Source organism: Labeo rohita, chromosome 5, assembly GCF_022985175.1.
Source record: "Labeo rohita strain BAU-BD-2019 chromosome 5, IGBB_LRoh.1.0, whole genome shotgun sequence".
Taxonomy (NCBI): Eukaryota; Metazoa; Chordata; class Actinopteri; order Cypriniformes; family Cyprinidae; genus Labeo; species Labeo rohita.
Window position 1 is genome coordinate 33,266,378 of NC_066873.1, and position 27,824 is coordinate 33,294,201.

General features: G+C 34.9%; 1 protein-coding gene across 2 annotated transcripts in view; it reads right to left on the reverse strand.

Moving 5' to 3' along the window:
- The window catches only part of npas2 (neuronal PAS domain protein 2), a 70,196-nt gene that overhangs the window by 18,206 nt on the left and 24,166 nt on the right, over positions 1-27,824 (reverse strand). The window contains exons 1-7 of one of the 2 annotated variants that reach the window (XM_051109330.1): positions 21,732-22,023; positions 6,620-7,035; positions 6,442-6,498; positions 5,430-5,584; positions 3,699-3,790; positions 2,748-2,837; positions 494-617 (exon numbers count right to left, since the gene is read on the reverse strand). In XM_051109330.1, coding sequence (XP_050965287.1) covers positions 494-617; positions 2,748-2,837; positions 3,699-3,790; positions 5,430-5,584; positions 6,442-6,498; positions 6,620-6,693 — 592 coding nt within the window. In that variant the 5' untranslated portion in view covers positions 6,694-7,035; positions 21,732-22,023. Of the gene's footprint in view, positions 1-493; positions 618-2,747; positions 2,838-3,698; positions 3,791-5,429; positions 5,585-6,441; positions 6,499-6,619; positions 7,036-21,731; positions 22,024-27,824 lie in introns of those variants that run through there. The other variant, XM_051109329.1, reaches the window with a different exon arrangement.

A 27,824-nucleotide genomic window follows, 5' to 3' on the forward strand; every position in this document is an offset into this window, starting at 1 on the left:
CCAGTGTGACTTTGATGATTATCCTAAAATAGAGTACAATGACCTGACTGACCGTACAACAGTCTGTGCGTGTGTGTGTGTTTGTTTGTGAACAAGCGAGTGTAACCAGTTAAACAGAGGTGGTTCTGGTGATTGAATGAGATGAATTAGTCAATAGTGACTGTTTTTTTCTGCCAGTATCTCTCAGTATTGATGAGTATGCGTGTGTGTGTGTGTGTGTGTGTGTGTGTTTTGAGTGCACGTCTTAGGGATTGGGGTCAGGGTAAGAGATGTATGTGGGATTACCAGAGTGTTGTAACAGATAATCTGTGTTACACTGCTCACACAGAGCCTCTATAATTAGCCATGAGTGTAATCATAGAGCACTACAGCCACCACAGACAGCACACACAGCATATTGCATACATCTGTGTGTGTTGTGTGTGTGCAGGTGTGTGTGTGTGATAGATTGTGTGTTGATCTGTGCAGGTGTGTACACTGTATATATACTCACTGCTGTTGAGTAAGTCCACAGCAGAAGGCTCCGTCAAGAGCATGTGTGATGACAGAAGTTTATACACCTCCCCGTGCTCTCGTTCTGGCAGGAAGTTCAAAATATTCTGGTCCACCATATCTGACTGAGACACAGCAGTATCCATGACAACGTCACTCCTTACTCTCTTCAATTAGTACTACACAATGCACTACATCTCCCACTATACTAAGCACTTACGTACAACATAATTTCACAAGAAATTGAATTTCAAACAATCAATTTTTACAAATCATTTTTTAAATAAATTAAAATAGTAACATTATTATTATTAGTAGTAGTGGCAGCAGTATTTATGGTTATCAGTTAAAATTACAGAATCAAAATAAACCACCTAGTCACAGTTCATTAAAACTAATGGACCCTTTTTACATTTCTGGGTTTCTCAGAATTGCAAATCGTCATAGCTGGGTAACTTCTACAGAGGTTAACTTTTCCATTTGCACAAATAGCACTTTCAAAAAGAGGAAAAAATAGAGAGATCGATAATGACAATCAGAAGAGAGAACGATGTCAAATTTGCTGTCACTTCCACAGAATCTGTATTAGATGTTGTAAATGTAGGTAAGTTTAATTTAAGTGCTACAATTCTTGAAACTAACACTGTTATATATATAATTTTTTTTATACACTGTCGTTCAAAATTTATTTATTTTGGGATCAGTATGATTTTTAATGTTTTTAATAAGTCTTTTCTGCTCATCAAGGCTGCGTTTATTTGATTCAAAATACAGAAAAAGCAGTAATATTTAGAAATGTTATTGCCATTTAAAATAGTGGTTTTCCATTTTAATATACTTTAAAGTAGAATTTATTCCTGTGATGCAAAGCTGAATTTTCAGCATCATTACAATCCAGTCTTCAGTGTCACACGATCCTTCAAAAATCATTCTAATATGCTGATTTATTACTTTTATTATAAATGTTGAAAACAGTTGTGCTGCTTAATTTTTGTTTTTGGAAACTGTGATACTATTTTCAGGATACTTTGATGAATAAAACGTTAAAAATAACAGCATTTATTTAAAATAGAAATCTTTTCTAACAATTTACTTTACCATTATTTTATTTAACAAGGAAAATTATCTTAAACTAATGTTAAATTATATATATATATATATATATATATATATATATATATATATATATATATACATGAATCAGATGTAAAACTAATAAAAACATGCAATTCTGAAATTAATTGTAATTAACGGCTTTTTTCACTCCTAAGATTAAAAATACTTTTATTTTGCAATAATTAATGTAGAAACAACATAAAGACTACAGTATATTTTTAATAATCATTTAATGACATCATCTTTATCTTTTTAGTATCACTGACACCAATACTACTGAAAATCTAAAAATAAAAGCTAATTCAAAATATTGATAAATACAATAATAGCACATAAAGAATGCTGAAACTGCCTTGTGGATAGAAGCAGCTTTCTGCTGTTATAGAAACTGAGTTCCAATCCAAACACCATCTCAAGAAAATCATAAGAGTATTAGTACAATCTGAGTAGATCCATAATGGCTATGCATGACCTTCAGTGCCACCTGAGTTCAGCTTGTTCTGTTTCTCAAGAAAAAGGGACTGCTAAGCCCTCCTCTCAGCTTAATAAGGCCAAAGGTCAAGGTGGGCTTGAGAGTTACGAAACTATCCATCAGTGTCATCAAACCGCATTTGTGGCTCACACACAGCAGGAACCGAAATAAAGGTAAAGTCTGGAAGCAAATCTCATTAGACTGGCAGCATGTGATCACACGATGAATGGATTTTGACGCATTTGCAGCATTAAGACGAGAGGTACATTGATTCAGGTTTATGAAACTGTTTTTTTTTTCTGTAATAAGTGGAACCACTTAACTGCCAATAACCTTCCTCTTCAGTTGGGGGTATATTGTTCTGATTATTTTAGAAAAAATTTAATGAGCCATCGCTCTTGACATGATTTTTAGATACTGTACAAATACAAAAAAAACTGAAGCATTTCCTAAGGACTCTTGTCAACAGCCTACAGAAAACCTGCTGTGCGTTGGCCGCCTTATCTAAGTTTAGAAAAATATGACAATTATATTACTAACAACATGACTAGTCATTATAAAACAGCATTCTCAGCGGTTCATTTGATGAGAAGTAAAGCACCAAATCAAGTTCTCTTGAATGCACTGGACTAACGTTTATTATACTTAAAACGCATCCCTCACTTACCGGCAAATGACCAATGAGAGACGAGACGCTGTCAGATACATATATGATGTTCCCATCAGTGGTAAGAGCTATTAGGAAACCATCCAATGCCTGTCATAACACAAAAAAACGCAGTTATGAATTAGCAGAAATTCTCATACTATACTGATGACAATGTTCCTTTTGTTATGAAATAGTTATGAAATAGTTAAAAAATAGTTAATCTAACAATGAAAATTCCCTCAGTTTTGAATCATCAATCATTAAAGAGTGAAAGACTGAACAGAACTTTGAATGTTTTTCCCCACAATGTAATAAATGGGTACGTTTAATGTGTGAGACAATGTATTCATTTGCAACTTCTTTCATCAAAGCTGAGAAACCCGGTTATGAAAAACCTTGGTAGCTGCAGAATGCTGTCTTCATTTTTTTCTTTATGTAACAAAAAAATAAATGAAGAATTTCCCAACCCATACCGTCTTCCCACGTTGCTGCTTTTATATGCTTTTATACACTGGCCTTGCACCTTGGAAAATCTAAGACTGGGAACTGAGAAGAGCCAGAGGTTGTTTTTGAAAGGAAGTGCTCAAGTGTGAATGTTTCCTTAATGCTGAAAACTCTGGGGCAATTCAAAAATGCCCCATAAAAAGGTCAACTTCCGTTTTTAAGGCTATAGGAATGCGGTGCGCAGATCAGGCTGACTCTCTATATTAATATCCTGCATTCCTGCTACATGATTAAAGTTAAACGTATATGTGTTTCCTTTATTTGCAATGTTTGTTTCTTTTTAAGTAGGCTCCACAGATATATGCCTGAAGCAGTGCTAAAAGGCATCTCACAGCCTCGTAAAATACATGACGTGTTGACAGCAAGGTACTTAAGAAATGCAGCTGAAGTGTTGTGTATTCCCATAGGGCAAAAGAAAAACTGAAGGTTGATGAAGCAGATATGACGGTTACAAGATTGCTTTACCTCCAGCATTAACTGGGTGAATTCCTCGTTGCTGAGGAAAGAAGGCTTCCAGTCCTGCCGGACCTCACAAGATTCTGTTTGCGCCGTGATCTCTGGAAAACATCAAATAAAATGTTGTGACAATTTGATTGTGGAATTCTGACAAAGGAATTGTGTGAACTAATAGGTTTGGATGGAATGGGTACATATGAAATTTAAATTTAAATCAAACAGTATGGAAGTTTGAGACTGGAAGTTAGAAACGGCGCTGGGATTGTTTATAGGAGCAGTGAAAGCCGCTGCCAGTAAACGTTCTGCCGATGGCCTGACAGCTGTGCCCTGGATTCAGACAGGAAATGGAACTGGGCCCGGGCCCATCACTGAGCGGCTCCTGGCACACAAAGGTGTTAGTAGTGATACTCCCAGGAGCTTGCAGAAGTTTGCTCCTCCCACCAGATGCAAAAATAAATTAAAAAATTACTCTGTTCTAACCAGGGTTCAAAATATGCATAAGCCCTGGCATAAACGAGTAAATAAAACCGAGTCAAGGTTTAAATCAATTGTGGCAATGATAATAGGAACCTTGCTGATGTAAGGTGGGCGATTCAAATCAAATTAAACCGTCTACCAAACAAAACATCTGCAACTCGCTTGTCTTCTAATGAGGTTTACCTCTCTGGAAAATCAAGTTTATTTGAATGCTTAAAGGTTTTTTCCTCTCTAGAACTTCATATGTGGAATATTCCTTGCATACACAAATGAGGAACAAAATCTTTTTTTTTTAAAAAAAGCAGATAATTAAACCAAAATTGAACCCTGGTTTTAGCACAGTTGAGTATCATTCTGATTTTTGAAAATCTTTGAAATATCCAAAAGAAATATTACTAGCACAAAAAATGAGAGTGAAACTTTATGTTGGGAGAAGAAATTTGAAATATGTATAAATGTCCAAACTACATTTTTTCTTCCATTTGGTTAGAGACTGGGGGCCACCCTGTAAGATCTTCGTTCGTCTTCAGAACACAAATTAAGATATTTCTGATGAAATCCGAGAGCTTTTTACCCTGCATAGCCAGCAACACAACTGTGTTCCGAAAATGAACTTGAAAAAAATGAAAAAATAATGACAGAATTTTCCTTTTTGGGTGAACTACACTACAAGTCAGAAGTTTTTGAAAAGTACGATTTTTAAATGTTTTTAAAGAAGTCTCTTCTGCTCACCGAGCCTCCATTTATTTGATTCAAAATACATTTTAAATAACTGTTTTCTACTTGAATATATTTCAAAATGTAATTTATTTCTGTGATTTTAAAGCAGAATTTTTAGCATCATTACTCCAGTCACATGATCCTTCAGAAATCATTCTTATATTCTGATTTGCTGCTCAAGAAACATTTATTGTTATGTTGTAAACAGCGGAGTAGAATTTTTTCAGGTTTCTTTGATAAATAGCAAGTTCAGAAGAACAGCAATTATTTGTAACATTACCCCTTATACAAGACTGGAGTAATGATGCTGAAAATTAAGCTTTGATCACAGGAATAAAATATATTTTAAAATATATTCAAATAGAAAACATTTATTTTAAATAGTAAAAATATTTCACAATATTACTGCTTTGCTGTACTTTGGATCAAATAAATGCAGACTTGTTGAGCAGAAGATAACTATATAAAAAACATCAGAACTCTTACTGTTCAAAATCTTTTGACTGGTACCTTATCTCTTTAATACGTGGTTTCCCCCCTTACCTTTCTGTTTCTGCAGGAAGTCAATGGTCCTCTGCAGGATGGTGGATTTGTCCATCTTGCGGGGGTGACCTTGACCCTGCAGCATTGTACACAGCTCTTTAATGAGAACATTGAACTGGTCTCTTCTCTTCTTCTCTGATTTATTACGGGATGCTCTGCAGAGGAAAAAAAAAAGAAAAGAAAATGATGGACAAATGCATGCATTAAAAATAAACAAATATGTTGACTACACACAAACATATACAATGGATTAAAACAGTTTTTAATAAAGTTTTACTGATAATTCAGCTTCAAAACTACAAGCAGACATCTTCAAAAAGAAAATGTCTGAATTTAATAATGGTGTTTGAGTATCACAGATAACTGTAATAAATTATAAACACATTTATTACCAAGCCTTATCTTGCATATGCTTCAACAATTTTACAAATTTCAATGCAATTACAGTTGAGGATAATGATTCAAGGCTTGCAGCTAATGGTTTATATAAAGTCTTTAAATGAAAGATTACTCTCGGGTGTAAACACTCTTATTTCAGACATTCCTGACACTTGGAAAACATTATCTAATGAGTACAATTCCAAACACCTGTGCTGGTAACAGTGGTGCACAATGTCAATTCTTTTTAGAACTTATGTTACAGTACATATAACACTTACATATTTTTTTTAATAATAATAATAACAATAATAATATTGCCATTGCCATTAGCCTTTTTTTAGTTTTGCAAAAAGTACTGAAACTAAAAAATATATATTTTTCTCCCATCAAAATATCCTTTCAACTCTTTCCATCGCTCTCCTTCTTTCTCTCTCTCTCAGCCCTCGACACTTTTTCTCTCAAGGTAACTCTATTGTATTGTGTGAACGTGTGAAGAGCTTTTAGAGGTGCGATTTCTTAATCATCTCTGGCCACAATTAAAGTTCACAGGTTCGCAGTTAAATGTGGGATTTTATTATTTAACATTTTACAATAATGTGTACTACGACTATAAAGAGCTCAAAACACAGACCTTTTTGCTCTGTCCTTCTCATCTTCATCCATTAAATCATCCACGCAGCTGCCTGTGCTGAGAGGAAATCACAGGAAAATCATTTTTTGGCACTTTTAAAATCTCACAAAATACATAACATGGCAGATTACGAATGGACAGGAAGAACAAGCATGTCGTGACGTTAGTGTAGACTCACTCCCATTCCCTCCGGGTGGACGGACAAAGGCCTCCAAACTCCGAAAGGTTGTCCATGCTCACTCCTTCTCCCATTCAGGCCATCTGGAAAGGCTGGCGTGTCCCATTCGCGTCTTCTACACTCGAAACGCCCACAGAAATTCTAATGGACACCACACGCTAACCACCTAATATTAGTGGTTAGCCACTATTCACAAATCTCTGATGGCTAGCCGCCGGTGTTACCCCACTAATGATTGGCAGCCAATAGATGCTGCAGTTATGTACTTGCTGCAAGCCAGTCTTTAAATGCCAAAATCTAGCTGATCATCAAGATATTGTTTATTTTGACTCTTGACTTCCAGACGAAAATTGCTAATGTACACTTGGAAAGCTTTTCTCTCTCTCCATGAAGTTGATGATGAAAACCTGAAGAACCTGTAGGGGAAAACAAAGAGTGTTTTAGTTGCCAGGTTTTTTTTTTTTTTTTTTTTTTGGTATATTTATGATGTTTTGGTCCTTGCTTTTTTTCTCCTGCAAGTATATATAATTTTAAATATATTTTTCTTTTCATCTCTAAATTTGATTTTAGGGTAGGTTGCAGGTTTTCATATTCTACTGATGCTGAAACAATATAAGGCCGGTTGAAAAATTTTAATACATCTTTAATGCCTGGCATAAACCACAAACTTATATTTAATAGTAATAAACAATATTAAAAGCATCATGAAAGCAGAGCATTTGTTCATTTCCTTTTCGTGAAGCAGCAAACGGTTTTGTACATAAATCAACAAAAAAGTTTCAAATGAGTGATTCAAAGTAAATTAAACTGTATTTACAAACTCAGTTTGTATTTACAAGCTTGGAAAAAATGGAAAACGACCACCAACATTAATTAAATATTCTCTCTCTTTTTCTTTCTTGCTCTCTCTCAAATGAATAAAACATTGGCACCTCTCCAGATACATTACACTTTACCAAAGCCAGCAGAGATACCACATGCTGTGTGCTTCGTGATCAAAAATCCGCCAAAAAAAAAAAAAAAAAAAAAAAAAAGTACACAGTTGAAAACTCAGATGCATAATATTAAAAAAATTATTATATTAGTTTAAAAAATATATTTTAGATAATTACAACTGAAAAGTCCCATCCAGACTTTTGCTTTAAATACTCCTGACAGCTAAAATAATTCATTTAAAAGTTTAAACTATTCAGTGATAGCAAACTATTACTTAGAAATGTGATCTTACTTGAGACACAGTGGGTAAATGTATTTTTCAAGGGTTACAATTTGTCCCCAACCACTGTTATACTGATTGTAGCACTCTGTCTTGTATTAAATTACATATTATGATGCAATCACTAGGTTTATTAATACTATAGTCACTTAAACCATACATACAGATGTTTCTTAAAGGGATAGTTCACCCAAAGATAAAAATTACCCTATGATTTACTCACACTCAAGCTATTCTAGGTGTGTATGACTTTCAGATGAACACAATAGGAGTTATATTAAAAAAACATCTTGGCTTTTCCAAGCTTTATAATGGCATTAAATGGGTTAGAAAGTGCATCCTAAAAATGCTCCATGGTCATAAAAATACTCACTCTGGGGGGTTAATAAAGGCCGCAAAGGGGTTAAGAAGTGGCGAATGCGGAAGCGCAGTAAAGAGAGCAAAACAAAACCCCGGTTACGAATTAGAAACACAAATTGAGGATGTGTAAAGAAAATATCGGATTTCGATGCAAGTCAAGAGGAAAGTGTTTTTTCTTTGCTGTAAACAAAACTTGGATCTCACGAGACTAGCATAGTTCTATGGCTACGTCCTATGTCATCCACTGCAACGCCACGACAGTTAGCGGACTAGCGATTACAGTTTATGAAGTTTTAAAAATTGATTTTTCTTACACAAATGCATTGATTTGCTTCAGAAGGCCTTTATTAACGTCCCAGAGCCATGTGGAGTGCTTTTTATGATAGATGGATGCATTTTATTGGACTTCAAAATCTCAACTACACTGTAAAAAACAATTTGTTGAGTCAACTTAAAATAATCTGTAACCTGGCTGCCTTAAAATTTTAAGTTCAGTCAACTCAAAAAAAGTTTATTCAACTTGAAATGTTAAATTATACTAAGTGACAACTTAGATATTTGAGTTGAATCAACAATTAAGGCAGCTGGGTTACCCATCTGTTAAGTTTAGCTAACACAAATATCTAAGTTGTGACTTAGAACAACTTAACATTTCAAGTTGACTAAACTTATTTTAGTTGACTGAACTTAAAATTTTAAGGTAGAAGGGTAACACATTATTTTAAGCTGACTCAACAAATTGTGTTTTTTATTTTTTACAGTGTAGGGCTGGGCAAAAAAAAAAAAAAAAAAAAAGATTTTCCGATTGTTTTTTTTTTTTTTTTTTAAAAAACTACTCATATTTATACATATTAACAAATCTTTATTTTTAAATGAGTAATTACATTTGTTTTCTTTTTAATTTTTACACTAAACCTCTGTTGTGCAGCACTTTGTTTGCCAAAAAAATTTGTTTAATTTTCATTTGATCAGGATAAATTAAATTCATGTTTTATGCCTTCATCTAATTACCAGAAAAATTAAGATGTACACTTTATAGGGCCCTATTATGGTTTAAAAAAAAAGGACCCTATACTAAAAAAGAATAAGTTTAAAATACAGCCCTATGGCTCTTAATTTCTTTTTATTAATTCACCATTTGTAAACTGATGTTAACTCTTCCTTTTTTAGAAATATTAATAGCATTTGTATTAAAACTATATTTACTGAATGTAATAATGTAAAATAAAAAATAAATAAATAAATAAATAAAAATCAAGTCTAATTGAGAGCTTGCGAATCGAAATCGAATCAAGACATCTGAATTGATACTCAGCCCTAATCTCAACACCCATTCACTACCATTATAAATCTTGGAAGAGCCAGGACATTTTTTAATATAACTCTGATTATATTTGTCTGAAAGAAGAGTCACATAAACCTATTTGAGGCTTGAGGGTGAATAAACCTTGGGGTACTTTTTATTTTTGGTTTAACTATATCTTTAAACAAACAAACAAACAAACAAACAAACAATAAAAATGCAGGCAGATTTGTAATAAAAAAGCACTTTCACTGTGAAAAAGAGTAGAATCAGCATGCTGTGTGATACTGCAAATACAGAATGTGATTGATAAAACCAATTTTTATCATTCTTTTTCCTATCTCTTGCTTGCTTAAGAAACACAGTCACAGGAAACTGTTAACGCACTACGGAACCTGTTCATCATCTGGAGCCACACACTCATTCAATAACTGCCTCCTCTCGTTTCTCACGCCATCCTTTACAATGATGATGATTTTGGGTGTATCAAAACAGTTTTAGCTAACGTCTAATTATATACAAATCAGCTGTAGATCTCCACCTTAGTCTGGTTATTAATCCTTCTGCGTTGGACTACGTCGTAAATGGTTCGAACGGAGGTGCGCTTACTCACTTTATCAATTTCTGCATTAAACATGTTTAATGCAATATCTGATGACAAAGAAAAGCACTGTGCACGAGAAGTATTGTGTTGACACCTATGCTTAAGCATTAATGCAACAGTGGCACAACCCTCAGGAAATGCTACTTCGGCAAGGAGTGCCATGACCTAGAAACATCTTTTACGCCAAGCTCTTTTCATAATCCAACACAACAGACAAGAATAAAGAGGAAAAAAGTGGGAGAGACAGAGATGAGTGTATGAGGGAGTGAAAGAAGTGTGTGTGAATTGTGTGCGCACAAGTAATCAATAGGATACTGTAAACCTTTTCAAACTGCACCACAAAAAAAAAAAAAAAAAAAAAATTTTTCTTAACTCATTATTTTTTCATACGTTGGGTAGCTTCAGAATCCAAGCGACCCTATTGAATAAGCAGTTTGAAAAATGAATGGATGGATGGAGTATTTTTGTATAAAAATATCTAAATATTTTGAAAACAACAGAATTGTCTGTAGTTTCAAAGAATATACACTACCAGTCAAAAGGTTTTCAACAGTAAGATTTTTATTGTTTTTTTAAAGAAGTCTCTTCTGCTAACCAAGCCTGCATTTATTCAATCCAAAGTCCAGCAAAAACAGTACAATTTTGAAATATTTTTACTATTTAAAATAACTGATTTCCATTTGAATATATTTTAAAAATTTAATTTATTCCTGTGATCAAATCTAAATTTTCAGCATTATTACTCCAGTCTTCAGTGTCACATGATCCTTCAGAAATCATTCTAATATGCTGATTTGCAGTTCAGGAAACATTTATTATTATTATTAATATTTAAAACAGATGAGTAAATTATTTTCAGGATTCTTTGATGAATAGAAAGATGCAAAGATCAGTGTTTATCTGAAATATAAAGCATTTGTAACATTATACACTATAAAAAAATTCAAAAGCTTGAAGTTTATTTTTATTTTTTGAGAAAGAAATTATAGAATTTTAATACTATTATTTAGCAAGGGACGCTTTAAATTAATCAAAAGTGATAAAAGACATTTATAATGTTACACAAGATTTCTATTTCAGATAAATGCTGTTCTTCTGAACTTTCTATTCATCAAAGAAACCCGAAAAAAAATTCTAATCAGCTGTTTTCAACATAGTAAGTTTTTTTTAGCAACAAAACAGAATATTACAATGATTTCTGAAGGATCATGTGACTGGAGTAATGATGTTAAAAATTCATCTAGAAATCACAGGAATAAATTGCATTGCAAAATATATTCAAATAGAAAAACTGTTATTTTAAATAGTTAAAAAATATTTTAGAATTTCACTCTTTTTGCTGTACTTTGAATCAAATAAATGCAGGCTTGGTGAGCAGAAAAGACTTCTTAAAAAAAAAAAAAAAAAAACATTAAAAACTGTACCCTTTCTTACCCTGTTGAGATGAAAACTATTTGTCAATGAGGCAATAAATAAATAAATATTCAATTTTGCTAAAATATTTCTTGTTTTAATGAATATTCAGATTTTTTTTACTGGAAAGCAGGACAAAACAAAACAAGCAAACAAAGAAAAAAAAGAACCCTGATGGAATTTCATCAGTTATTAGGAGGATTACAACATAAGTTAGTTATCTTATGAATTTATGTCTTGTTGCCTCTCTGCAATTAAAAGCCTATATCTTAGCAAGATCTGTGTGTTTGGCTTCCTGTCTGGACATTTGCCAGTAACTAAAGTCAGTTTGGTAAGTACTTCTGCCTACACCAAGAATATAAATGAAGAAATATAAATGCAAGCAGAAAACACTCAACAAGAGATGAGTGTGGCATTTACAAAACTATGTAACTATGTAAAGCCGCTTTGTAAATAGAGAATGCTTAAAATATCTGGTGAAACTTATTACCTCAAAACATTTGAGTAAACTAATTTTTTTAAGCTAGCAGAGCTTAAAATTTTTGTGACGAGTGGGGTGGTGCCAAGAGCCGTGGGAACCAACCCAGGCCAGAGTTTATTTATTTTTTAATAAATAATATTTTACTTAATAAATATCAATGCCTAGAAAATATGTATAGTGCACTGTCGCCATGCTTAAACTATGAGAACGTACACCCATCAACAATGGTTTGTTAAAAAAAAATTCTGGAAATTATTAAGATGTGGTATGTGTCTGTGAGATGATGACTGACCTATATTCACACACACGCACATGCACACACACACCTTGCTCTGCAAATTATCACACTGACAGATCTGTGAAATCAGCTATGAAAACAAGCAGTACAATTATCTTTTATTCCAGGACCAAATGCAAAGACAAATATTTATCATCTTTAGAAATATTAGGTTGTAATGGAACATTTTTAAACCAAAAACTGAGTGTTTGCAATTTACCTGTTTTTTCAAAACAATTTCATACCATCAGCCTGCCTCAGAGCACAGCAATAGATAATGTGTGTGTGTGGGTGTGTGTGTGTGATTCTTTAAGATTTTTACCATACTTGAGCTGGTTAAGAATAGTTTCAGCAAAACTATGATGATGACCAGACATGCACAAATGAGATGCAGTAAGATTTAGTACAGCTGGATAGAATTAGAATACCGCACCTCCACAAACTTTATAAATACAGCACATACACACACACACACACACACAACCACCCACATTCACGCACACACATACACTTGTATACAGACACACACACACACACACACACACACACGCACACACTGTGTTCTGTCCAAGTTTCTTCTGACTAATCCACAGTAAGTGTGTCTGACAAATAGTTCAAGCTTTTGAACTACGGTTTTGTATTTATTTCACATTAAAAATGAAATTGAAAAAGATGATGAAAGAGAAGGGACACAAAGACAGAGCGAGACGCAGCAAACTCTCGGCTAATGATTACTACAGCAGACTTTCTGCTAATAATAAACAGCAAATTCTCTGCTTATTGTATAATGAGCACATAGGATTCGCCCTCGTGTTCAAGTCCAGAGCAGCTGGATGGAGCACAACGGACAAGAACAGAATACAAAATTCCCCAGATACATTTAGTGAAATTTAACTTGATGAAAATGCAATGTCACGGAATTTGCCAAATTTGGGATAAATGAATCAAAAGTAGGTCAGTACACTTAAAAGGCGGTATGATCTAGTGTCTGTGAATATTAAGCTGCAAAAAGGCTATTTAAATATGAATCCTGCATGATGTACATTTCTTTGTGTGAATAAATGATTCCATTTACACTTGCTGCGTTTTCAGCCCCTGCCACCACAATACGAGTACATGAAAACATAATCTCTAGAAATCCTCTGAGAGTCATTTCATTTTACTGTTTTGAGAAAAACTATCATTATATCATATACAAACATAGAGGTCTTTATAGCAACCCATCAAAATTAAAGTTCGGTTTAACTTGAAGAAATGGTGACAGAAATATATTAGTTAAATGTTAAGATAGTACTACTACTACTACTACTACTACTAATAAAATTATTATTAAAACATTATTTTTTAAGGAATACTGACCAAAAAAATATTTACCAGAATTTATCAGAAAAATGTAAATACACAACTGAATTAATTAGATGCTTTTGATAATTGAAACTTACCATTAAAATGGAATCCAAAAGATGAATGGAAAACACATAATTTGGTAAAAATAAAACTGAATTCGATAATGATAATAAAACATAAGGTGGGAAAAAATATACTAAAATTTCATAGGCCACTAAACATGTAATTTTTGTTAAACTTAGTAAATTAATGTTAAATTGTCTAAGTTTAATGATTTTAATTAATTAGACATGCTTTTTGATTAATATTTTTTAATTTGGACATTAAAAACAGACTCTAGAAAAATTTTAACGGAAAAACAATTAATTTGGACAAAAATTAATGCACAGATATATTCTGACACATTAGATTTGTTTTGTCCCATCTATTGCTATGGTTATCCCAATGTCAAACATTGCAATTTCAGATTCAGTCACGCATTTTAATAGTCGTCACTTCTGAAACTTTGCAGTGTGTGCTTAGCGTGAAAAATAAAACTTTTATTTAAATTATCAATGGGTTATACTGGCTTATGGCTTTTAAATCAATGAAGCTGATATCAGTGCAGCCTCAGCACAAGCACAATGAATGAGTGAAAACTCCCATTATAGTCCAAAAATCAATCTATCTCTTATCTACATCTTGTTTATACTTTGTTGCTTATAGCGAAACTATTAGCACAAGTGCCGAACTCTTGCGATTCTGACTTACACGACTCTGATTGGCCATTGCATTCACACGCTCAACAAACATCTGTGATTGGCTACAATGTTCTGCGCTGCAAAAACATGTTGTAAATTAAAACCTTTGACGCTGTTCACAGACTCAAATAAGGAAGCGTTTGAAAGCAGCTGCCTGTTATCGGGTCAGTACTCGTTACATTTACTCGATACAACTATCTACTTGGACTGAAGTGTGTATTGCTTGTGCTTTGAAAAGAATGAATGTAGAGACACTTTTCAGAGAGGGTTTTTGCTGTTTTATCAAAAGGTTTTAATGGCTTAACGCTAACACAGCACGCCAAGTGTTACCTTCTTAAATAAAAACAAACTTACTACTTGACTAGTCAGTTTTTAGGGCGATTACCCAGCTAGTTGACGACTGCGACTCATTCCTAACATAGTAAACACTTTCCTCATAGTAAACACAAATTCTCTGCCAGCAATAAACAGCAAACTCTGACAATAACGAAGCAAATTCTCTGTCAATAATATATACAGTGAACCGCATCAAACTCATAATAAACACAGCAATCATTCTGATAAATATAAAATGTCTGGCGATAACTAATAGAGCAAACTCTCCAGGAGTAATAATAACAGCAAACTCTCATGATAACAAACATAGTAAACTCTGCGCTAGAAATGAACGCCTATCTCTTTGCTAAAAGCCTATTAAAACATTACTCTCTCAGTTACCATAAACAGAACATACAATGATAAAAGCACAAGCTGCCAATAATATTTATTAGCATAATAAATGATATTTATTATTTATTTTACAAATATTAAAATATCTGACAACTGCACACTGCAACTGGCCAATTAGAGTCTTGCAAATTGCATAAAAAAAAAAAATGTATATTATATATATATATATATATATATATGAGTAAAGAATGAGTAAAGAGTTAAGATAAAGATGATGAGTTGAATGAAACCAAATTAGCAACACACTACTTTAAGATCAATAATGAAACTATACAGCTGCTAGAGGAAAACCAATGCTGGCTTCACATATCACATATGAAAACACAGTGCCATCATAAATCATGTAAATAAAGTTCCTCAGATTGAGTTGCTGCATCTTGCTAACACACAGCTCGTCTTAACGTGAATATGTGCTACTTTCTTATCCACACAGCAAACAGCACTGTAAAACGTGAATAAAATGTTTATGAAAAGTTTATAGACACAAAAGAGGAAAGAAGAGAAAGACTCAACCACATGAAGGAAGCCACTGAGAAAAGAAGAGAATTTTTTTCTCCCACGCAGAAAGACCTGAATATCTCTCTTTTTGTCTTTGTCAGAAACACAAACAAAAGACACTTAAAAAGACACAAAGAAGAAAAAAAAACAATTGTAAAACTGGCCACCCTTCCTTACCCAAATATTTTAACCTTAACACATTTACACAGACACATACACGCACTCAATCTTAATATACTCAGTTTATCCTTTAAACAAGACATAAACAAACATTGAGCATCTGATCTAGTTTTCAGAAAAATGTGTGTCCATGTGTGTGTGCATTCATTTTTACCTGACTGGCCACACAGAATCTGCCTTTGGCCACACCCTGTGATGTGTAGCTCACACAGAAACATGTTTACAACCTACAGCGTGGCCTCAAACCACACACACACAGAGCAGTGAGTTCAAATCAAAGTTCAAATTCATAATCACTTCTTGAGACACACACCTCCTGGAGAGTACAGAGCACAGACAGGATGAGCAACTTTCAAACACTCCTAATAGATATGAACAACTGAATGTCTAAAAAAAGCACAGAAATGTAAGCATCTACAGTCATTTTTATGTATGACTGTGTTGAATATGCAACGATGCCACAAACTGTGATGCCAAACGGTGTGTTTTATTTGCATCAGTTCGCACATGCTTGCTGAATAGATTTGCTCGTCTCCGACGGGCCATTACGCATGTTGCAGTAGCACTGTGGTATCTTGCTACCGAAAGCCACACACTTTCAAACCTTTATTTTTGGCCACTTTGGAAGGACTAAAATTTACACATGGGCATTCAACAACCAGATGTATTTACACTTGTCCATTTGCGTCTGAAATGAGTCTCAAACCACCTCCTGGTTTGTGTAATCGGAGTACAATCCATCTCCTCAAGTATGAGCTGCTTATTCTCATATATCATACTAAACAAACCATAAAAGCTTGCTTTATATAAGCTTGCATATATGATATTCAACAAAAATACATTACTAGTCCAAAGTCTCTTCTGCTCACCAAGCCTGCGTTTATTTGATTCAAAGTACAGCAAAAACAGTAAAATTTGAAATAATTTTACTACTTAAAATAATTGTTTTCTCGTTGAATATATTTTAAATATTGATAATAATAATAATAATAATAATAATAATAATAATAATAATAATAATAATGTGTTTTGAACAGAAAATCAGCATATTAGAATGATTTCTGAAGGATAATGTGACACTGAAGACTGGAGTAATGATCCTGAAAATTTAGCTTTGATCACAGGAATAAATTACATTTTGATATATATTCAAATAGAAAGCGGTTATTTTAAATAGCAATAAATAAATAAATAAATAAATAAATAAATAAATAAATAAATAAATCACAATATTACTGCTTTTGCTGTATTTTGAATCAAATAAATGCAGGCTTGGTGAGCAGAAGAGACTTCTTAAAAAATAAATTTCACTGTTCAAAAACTTTTGCCTGGCAGTGTACATATGCAATTTTTTTTTTAATCTGACTAAAGGTTCAATAAACTTATTTTAAGACTTATTTTATATGTAAGGGTTTACAGGGTTAATATAGATATACCATCAATTTGTCTGCTACAAGCAACCACAGCACATAAAATAATAAAGTGAGCAAAGTGAGCAAAGAGAGCAGAGGTCACTGTAAGAAAATGGATTATCCGTTTATTAGTGTCATAAGAGTTAACTTCTTCCCCATTCTCTCACTAACTTCTCACTAAAAAGAATCTTCTCTGTTATCAACTTAAACACACACAAACACACACAATGAACACATAAATACACACAAGCTTGCAAACACCTGAACATGCTCATATAAACACAAACATCGGACATGGGAGTGTGTAAAAGTAGCTGTCGGGTTCAGAAAGAGGTCAAGGGTCAAACTCAGTGGTGGGAGCTGACAGGGGCCCCAGGAGTATTCCGGAAGGGGTGGGAATCACTCCAGAATGTTACAGCAACAACAGGAAAACACACACAGTTTTAGCACAATGTTGGTGCAGGGGTGTTAATGCGACGTTAGCCCAGAGATGCGCGTACTGGCATCATTCATGAAACACGAGCAGAACAAATTTCTTATACTGAATTGAGTGCAAATTTATGCATGGCTGTACGAACGACATTGACAGAAATTCGTTCTGCTTGTGCTTCATGAATGAGGCCCATTATATATACACACAAGCATGGACTTCATAGTCAATGGTTTAAAAGCTTCATGTAGAGATACACTACCGTTCAAGAGTTCGGGGTCAGAAACATTTCTGCCAGGATACATTAAATTAATCAAAAGCTGTTATAAAAGATTCAATTTTAAATAAATGCTCATTTAAATAAAATGTTCATTTGACCTTTCTATTCATTAAAGAATCCTGAATATAATGTATTACAGTTTCCACAAAAACATTAAGCAACACAACTGTTTAATATTAATAATTAGACAAAATTTTACTAGGGGAAACAAATCAGCATATTAGAATAATTACTGAAGGATCATGTGACACTATTTCTGACAAGCCCTGGTAAGCATAGGAGACTTTCAAAAACATTTTAAAAAAATTCTCACTGACCCTGGACCACAAAACCAGTCTTAAGTAGCATGGATATATTAATAGCAATAGCCAACAATACATTGTATGGGTCAAAATTATAAATTTTTCTTTTATGCTAATATACACATACATACATACATACATACATACATACATATACTGCACATTCTGTATGCTTCAATGTTAAGGGGTGGCACTCATCTACACATGCTCCAAAAACGGTGGTGATATTGTTTTCAGTGACCTCAGAAGGGTTCAGAATACTTAAATGCCCAGTAGAAACTAGATTTACTTGCAGCTTTATTTACATGATTCAATAAAGCACACTGACATTTCTATTAACGAAGGGAAAAGAAACGCAAATGCTGATATATTGTTAACACATCTGAGATAAAGAGCAGAAGTAATGCAAACAAAATCCTGCAGGCCTGAAAAGGTGTGGGTGTGCACTTGTTTTGTTATATGGAGGCCAAATGCCCTCACCAATATAGTGAAACCCATCAAACAATGACAGTGACCTCACCATTTCATAAGCTCATAAACTGCCCATCATGTAAACAGGTTTCTACAAGAATTAGGTTTAGGGGTAGGGTAATGTCTTCATTTTAAAAAAATGCATAGTTAAATTTCTGAACGGAAAATTGTACTCAAAGTGAACATTTTACATCTAAGGGGCTCAGCAAATAGGTTTCTAGGTTAGGATATGGCAAATGTCATCACATTAGTTAACAAAAACAAGTCAGTATATGACCTGTTTTCACTCATATAAACATAATATAAAATCTGTGTATGTCTGTGTAGATCCGTGTATAGCTTTTCAATATACCAACTGTTATAAAGTTCACACCCAAAAATATAAAGTTAACAACTCTACAGTAGGTCTAATTTATTGTGCATTTATTGTGCAAAACTGCCAGTAATATGAAGCATAAAATAGGCAAATAATGTAGCGAAGAAAATTTAGAAATAATTCAATTTTTAATTAATTGTAATTATTCATTATCCACTTTTTCACAGCGCAGAATGCATGTAAAATGCATACTTTTTTTCCATGAAAAGGCTGACAGAGACAGCACTGTGTAACTTGTCTAGTGCTAATTCACTGTCAGGATGATTCATGCAGCAGTACTGTCCCTGCATTTACTGTAGATGCTGCCTTCATTAGTCAGGTGAATATATCAAGTGCACCTCATTCATCCATAATCACACACACACTCACTCACAAACAAAAACACAACAACATAGAGAGTAAAGCTCAGCAAAAAGCAACGAGGATCAAGTATCCTTCTGTGCTTTTATTAAACACTTTAATTTGTCTCTTAGGGCAATATGTGCAGCACAAACGGTAATGACAGAAGTATCTATTGGGGCTGTAATTAGTAACAATACGCTCCTGACCAGGGCAACAGAGAAAGGAAAACAGATAAGAACTGAGAACAACAAAGAACAATTTCCAGGAGGCGAACAGACTCCCAAGAGCTGAGGGAAATATTGCATCACTTACTGTTTACAGTATTACCATGAAGCGAAAAGCCCACCTTTAACCAGGGGCCCACTATACAGCAGCACACACACACCATTAACCAAGGGGTCCAATAAAATCTACACACTCATCCACACTACAAAAGTCTAAATCCATTCACAAAGGTCACTTCCATCACTTGAACATGCAACAACCTTCATGTGTGAGACTTGCACATGCTCGCGCTTGCCTCTAAATGACAAGAAATACTTTTGGGAAGGGTTAGGGTTAGGGCTAAACCTACTTAACCCACAACCATCACGTAAAGGGATAGTTCACCCGAAAAGGAAAATTCTGTCATGATCTACTCATCATGATGTCGTTGTCAGTTTTTCCATAGAATGGAAGTCATTATTTTGGTGAACATTAACTTCCATATTGACACACACAGACAGAGAGAGACTGAAAGAGAGAGAGAGAGAGAGAGAGAGAGAGAGAGAGAGAGAGAGAGAGAGAGAGAGAGTAATTACTCAAAATATCCTTACTTCCACAGAAGAAAGAAAGTCATACAGGTTTGGAACAAAATGAGGGTGATTAAATTATTAAAGTATTTTCATTTTCAAGTGAACTATCCCTTTAACTAATCCACAACCAAAAACACCACATCATAAAAACCGTATTGTCTCTTTTTGTTTTTTTTATGCATTTCACTTCTGCTCTTGCGCATCACAATTGGCATATTGTGTATTCTAGATAACGTTGGTTCTTATAATAAAGAACTAGCAATATTCCTCATTTGTAGGTCATTCTGGATATTGCTAAATTAATACATTTCTTTAAAAAAACGATTTAAGCAGCATTTTTTCAAATATTTTATTCTATTCTAAATATTTTATACATAATATGAAGCTAAAAAGCTGCGTGCATAGTAAACTACATTAACAATATAGTAATTAAGTAGTCTACCAAATAATACCAGCAGCTTTTGTCATAACTTTGTTCATAAATGTTTGCAAACGGAGTGCAGCGTAGTGTTGCCATAGTTACTTCCTCAGACAAAACGCGACTTCTGTTTGCTGAAGTCTAGCACTGACTAACATGTAATTATTTCCTAACTGCTTTAAACATTCATGTAAGTTTAACTTAAAATCTCAATTAAAAAAAAAAATCCATGGGCGCGTTACGCGGCAGCTACCCTTAAATTGTTACTTACAGTCCAAATCATTTCCTGAACCACAACAAACAGAACCCAAACAGGCACTTCAAGCCCAAACAGCATAAAGAGGCCAAGGCCACCGAACTTGTAGTCTAAAACAACTCTTAAACCACTTAATAATTGTCTTAAATGTTTAAAAACGAACTACCTCAGCCTAAGGAGGCAAGTCTACTGTATGCACCTTTTCAACCACTTCGAATGAAGAAACTGATGAAGATAGAAATTAAAGTGACAAGTGGATGGAAACTATGCTGTCACAACATTCCGAATACATTAACTTAGTTAGACAGGAGCTTTTATGAATTTCTCACACAAGTGCAAATTCAAGTCATTTTTCCTCAGCAGTCTCAATAGTCCAACATTAAATGACATATCGTTCAAACAGGCAGGTTTTATGCTGCTGGAGAGACTGGTTTCAGCGCATTGTACACTGACCCATTTTAACAACATTCCAAGATCTCAGATCAATCCGAAACCAAGACAGTCAAACCAGCAAAAGCCACATTCAAAATATTAATACGCGCTTTCATTACCATAATTGTCCAAAACCGGACTGTATGCCTTTGGTTGTGCGCTCACGCAATCCATCGCGCCTGGGATAAAAAGATTAAGGTGAAGAAAAACGCGCGGTAACATCACAGAACCCGGCGATTCCCGCGTGTACCGCTTCCACGCGACCCTCACACATCAATATTCACAACTCTGTGACATAAAATTTCCACTTGGTTTCCCCACACACCAAGAAAAAGCGAAGAATCTACTCAAACCAAACGAGCGACCTTTAAATGCGCTAAAGCAACTCCGCACACTTTAATTGTTTGCTTTCTCGTTTTCATTACAATATAAAACGTACAGAATATCTTACCGTGGGTTAAGGACTACAGGTCCGCACTTCACTTTTGCCCTCGTCCGCGCCTCTCATATTAAAGCCACGAGTAAGCTCGGCTTCCCCATGAACAAGCCACAAAGGAGGCACTCTGAAGTCGGTGACTCAAAATACACTAACTGTATGCTCAAAATACACTAACTGAAGAATCCCGGGATAAAGCGCCACAGGAGAACATGCGACTCGGCGTTTCGGCTACGTGTTTTCGTTACCGGGTTCACATCCTCCGCTCACGGGCGCCTGTAAACAGCGCTGAGCTGATGCGAAGTACGAAAGTAGGTCAGACGGGAGCTCAATACTCAACCAACGACATCACTAACCGCCCGCAGCCTCACACACACACACACGCCAGAAAAAAAAAAAGACACACACATGTCAGGAACGCACTCGAACATAAACACTTAACAATGATTTTAAAATCATTTTCACAGACTATCCGCTCTTCTGGGTCTTGTTTTGCTGAATGTCACTTTGCTGTTAGCCCGTGTGTCTATATGGAGCCGAGGGTCGCATTTCGCAAAAGCACATTTACCTCAGTATAACTGCTTTAATACAATGAAACAATGTAGCCTATGTATGTATGTATATGTATGCAGTAGTGGTGGGAATCTTCAGGCACTTCACGATCCGATCCGATTCTGTTACGATCCGATTCCAAAAAGATTCCTGATCTATATTTTATATTTTTTTCCGCCAATTAATTCTTCTGCTGTGCAAATACATCTTTACAACCTTACTTTTTAACCAAAATTGCAGTTTCTTTGCTTTTTGTTTATAGTTGAAAGCTTTTTATGTCAGTACTGCCATCTTAAAAGTAGGGGTGTGAATTTTCACTGGTTTCATGATTCAATTACAATTTTCATTATCAACTCAGTATCACTTTGCATCACATTCTTAGTTTTCAATATTACTACACATGGCACATGGCAATTTTATCTCAAATTTATTTTGTGCAAATTTTATTTTTTATTATATAAACAGGCTACTTTTTAAAACAATCACTTATATAAAAAAAAATCAGTGTTCTTTAAAGTGCCCCTATTATGCGTTTTCAAATATGATCTTTCATTCAGTGTGTCATGTAGCTGTATGTGAACATAAACTATCTGCAAAGTTGTGAAGCCGACAGTGCACGATACATAAAGTTATTGTCTATCAAAAAAAAGAGTCGACTCACATTTGCCTAAAGGAGTCGTCAGGATTTCAAATCTTTTTCTGTTACGGCCACACGTCACGAAGTAACAGATTTGCATAATGTCCGCCCACGTTCTACGTCGCGAACAACTTGCCCGCCCATACGTTTCCATGGGGTTTAGGTCACATGGAAATTTACACGTACATTATACGGAAGACGCTGTATCCTACGCTGTGAGTAAAACTGTTTTATATTCACTTCCAAAAGATGATGAATGTACAAAGACTGTATTTTCTAGCAACGGTTCAAAATAAGTAGTTGTGTATGTTATGTTGTGTAACAACCCTGCACATGTCATGCTAATCGGCTAAATCACGCTTGTGTAGTTCTGTTGTTCAGCTGTGGACCCACTGTAGTCTAACAATTTGTGACTGATGCAGCTTGACTGTCTGTCTGTCTCATTAGTTGGAGTAATGATAAAGGATGGCGCACGAAGCGACTTTCACACCGAATGCGGAAAGCGTTGTGCTATAAAACACATTCGTTTTAATTGCTTCCGCCGCGCGAGGACGGCTTGTTTCTGCCTCGACTAAAGCGGACGCGCAATGCGCGGACAAAGTTCAAATAAGTTGTTCAAATAAACTTTTGCCGCTGCTCTGAAGGGCTGCACTGAACCCAGCGGCCAGCAGCGCTTTCCGCGTTCGGTGTGAAAGCTGCTTAATGCATTATACAATGTTGAAGTTTACAACATAGAGGTGTGCCCGGTTCGGTTATAAAAGCAAATTGCGAGCACTAGCCCGTGTTAACTTGTCGATCAGCCACTTCAGCCGTTTCATCGTCAGACTCGATGCCATCTTTTCTATGTATTGACAAGTATCCAGGGCTGTCAGTCAGTTATGGCAATGGGCGTTTCGTTCTCCGACACGCTGTACGCGGTAGACCAATCATAAAGGACTGCGCCATCTGACCAATCACAGCAGTGAGGGCTCACGGAAAGGAGGGGTTTAGAAAGACTGAGTCTTCGAACTGCACGAGTCGTTTATGAATCATTTAGAAATGGGGTAAAATTAAATCTATTTTTTGAGAAAACTGAAGTGTTTTTTGACCTTGCATACATGTAAACCTGTTTTGGGAGTCTATTAAAACAATATTAGCAACCTTTAAAATGGCATAATAGGGGCACTTTAAGTATCCGAAAGTTTTCAGACAATAGTTATGGGTTTTTCTTTTTTCCCTCAGCATTATTGCCATTTGATTATTACTGATGTGAGTGGCAGCTTTATCAGACTGTATTCACACTAATGCACAGATCTATTTCGATATATCAGATGTTTTGTCCTGCTCCGAAAACATAACTGACTGTGTGAACATCAATTTCGTATAAAAGTATTCGAAAATGGTAGTGTATTTAACCGCAGCCGCAATCGATCTTCAGGACAACAAACACAAAGCGCACGTTAAAGTCCGTCAGTGCGCGAATTTTGTGCATCTAATAGTACTGGATAGGGCTGCAACGATTAATCGAACGATGTCGTGAGGCGCGTTTAGTCAATGAAGCCGGTACTTTGATTAGTAGTAAAGCTCCATCACGTGCGTTCAGTACACAGAGCAAGTAATACACAGAGCCGTAAAGCACTGACAAGCTACGCCAATTACTTGTATTACTTGCCGCTCCAGCTGAACGCACGTGATGGAGCTTTACTGCTAATCAAAGTACCGGCTTCATTGACTAAACGCGCCTCACGACATCGTTCGATTAATCGTTGCAGCCCTAGTACTGGATTCCAAACTGCATTAATGAAAGCATATCTAAAGTAAAACAGGGCGGGTGAAAGCACACACTGTCAAGCAATGCGCACGTGTCTAGCGGCTTTCACGCAGAACGCGGCTTAAACTGGCGCACAAGCTGCGCCCGCCGCGCTTAAAGTTCAAAATAGTTCGGTGTGAAAGACGCTTCTCACAGCGCAAATTCTTTGCAGTGAAGCCCGCCACGTCTCTAGCGCGCACACGTGCCACACGCGGGGAAAAAAAACCAAGCTCAGAATCGTTGAAGGCGCGTTAAGACGGTTTCAGCTGATAAGCGCAAAGCGCACCTGATTGATCGAACAGCGCCCTTCTCCGACAGCTTATTAGAATTCTCGGCCCGAGTCCGACCGGAGTCCGTCTTTTTTGCCCTCTTCTCCCAAAATAGCTTATACTACTGTTTCAGCTATTAAAATGGTTCCGTTTTTATGCAATGGCAACGTGATTATATTTCGTTTCGTTTTTTTATTAAGTTAATTTAGAAAAACGTTTAAAGTATTTTTTGTTCATTAAAATTAAAGTTTTTTTGTTGTTGTTTGTTTTTTCATGTAACGATCGAGCGGCCAGCGGAAGACTGGTCATAGTCTGTTTGATCAATTTTGCCTTCTCAAATCTTCACGACTTGCCTAAAATAATATTAGCAGATATAAAACAGTTCAAGTATAAAACAATGTTATAATATTTTAAACTTATAATGTGTGCTGTTAGGCGCATCTCCAATTATCCAATCAGTGGAAGCTGAAGCGCGCTCTGCAGGACATGGAGGCGCCAGCGCGATCACCTGCATTTTTTCAGTGGAAACACGTTAAAATATTTCGTCAATTTTGCTCATAAATGTAAGAGGAATACATCATTCGAAACTATAAAGGGTCTACTTTTATTTTTGTGCGCTCGCAATATCAACAAAACGTTAACAGTGCTTTTATTTATAAAATAAAGAAAACAAACATGATGCGCTTTCTGTCGTCTGAACAGGAGCGCTTCACAAAAATAAATAGAAACTCAGCGAATACATACCTCACAGACATGATAAATATATCTATAGAAAGCTTTAAATGATTACTTAAAATAAAACAAATCGAAAACAAACTCTTTCAGTACGTAATCTGCAGAGATGCTTTTCTCTCTAAAGGCACGCCCAAAGAGGAGAAGGCGAGTCAGGATCGGCAACTTCATCCTTGCGACACTGACTCAGAAAACACTAGTTTATTAATAAATGATTCAAAAATCTCCTTACTATTTCCCAAGGACGTATTCATGGTATTAATTTTTGCCGGTGCTTTGCGGCATCCTTTAGCCTTTTTTTTTTTTCCATCACCATAATTGGTGGATGTCTAAAATAAGGAGAACCCTAAAACAGACCCGAGTTTGTTTTTACTTAAGCTAGTTTTTTTTTTTTTTTTTTTTTTTTTGGATATTACTATTGGTAACAAAAATTATATATATCATCATTATTGTGATGGGGGGCCCTGCGGTAAGTCATAGCCCCGGGGCCCAATGAGGTATGTATGTATGAATAATGTATGTTTTGTTAGGACAATATTTGGCCGAGATACAACTATTTGAACATCTAGTATCTGAGAGTGCAAAAGAAAATAATCAAAATATTGAGAGAAATGCCTTTTGTTGTTGTCCAAATTAAGTTCTTAGAAATGCATATTACTAATCAAAAATGAAGTTTTTATATATTTACGGTGGAAAATGTACAAAATATTTTAATGGAACATGATCTTTACTAATATCCTAATGATTTTTGGCATAAAAGAAAAGTGAATTTTGACCCATACAAGGTTTATTTGAGGTCGAGGGTCACATATAATAATATTAATATTATTACTAATAGGGCTAAATAGCAGACTGGGTTAAGTACAACCCAGCTCTGGGTGAAATATGGACGAATGTTATATTTTTTATGTCTTTAATGCTTGTTAAGCAAGTTTAAATGTATGTAGCCTAATATTGTAAACCATGCTGTATTCACCCAAATAAATTCAATTTGTCTTGTATTTTGTCCATCTGTTCTTGCTTAATAATAAATGTTAATCTTTTGATTATTGCTGTTGCATTTGTTGACTTAAATAAAATAACCCAGCATGTTTGGTAAAAACATTTAACTCAACCAGGTGGGTCAAAATAACCCAGCATGTGTTCTGTCCAATATTTACCCAGGGCTGGGTTGCCAAATAACCCAAGTTGGGTTGTTTTTAACCCAGTATTTTTTTTAGAGTGGCAGTGAACAGAATTTGAATTTAAAGTTTGGTATATAAGATTTGTTTTAGAATTTTGGTTTGGCAGTAACACTAAACAGTTGCTGTCAAAAGTTTACACACACCTTGCAGAATCTGCAAAACCTGAATAAGATATTTCACAAAAAAATTGTTTAGTATTATGTATGTAAATAGTTGAATTTATAAAATTGACCCTTTTCTGAAGTTAACATACAATACTGTGTTGTTTCAAATGTAAATTTTAAATTTAAAGAACCTTTTTCAACAATAAAGTGCCTAATTTGGAATTGAAAGTTTCATAGATGTTCAAGGTTCTTCATGGAACCATCGCTGCCAGTAAAGAACCTTTATATTTAAGAATCAATAGTTGAGTTAAATAAAGCCAACCCAACTACTGAGTCAAAACAATCCAATTGCTGGGTTTGTCCATATTTCACCCAGCGCTGGGTTGTTTTTTAACCCAGCATTTTTTAGAGTGAACTTTGATTAACTTGTTTACGTAGATGTGTATCCTACCGCAGGAAAAGTTTATTAGCATTATTTATTATTATTATTTTATTTATATGGTGCCTTTCCAAAACTGCAAGGTTGCTTTACAAGACCACAAAGAGTATTGAAAGTATTTTGGGACTGAAAAGACATACGCAGAGCACTTAGTGAAAAAGTGATTCTGTCTCTAGTTCAAAGAAAACGGAACCACAAATAATACACACATTTTCTGATGAGTAATTAGTCAGAAAAGTATATGCTACTGTATGCAAGTAGCACAGATGTGTACAGCACAATGCAAAATGTCTATAAAAAAAAAATCAATGTAACAGTTCAACAGTGAGCATAGTGGTTGCTGGAAGTTGCAATATGTCCAAACTTAATGTACGCATGTGGTAATGTTCAAGTTTACATGAA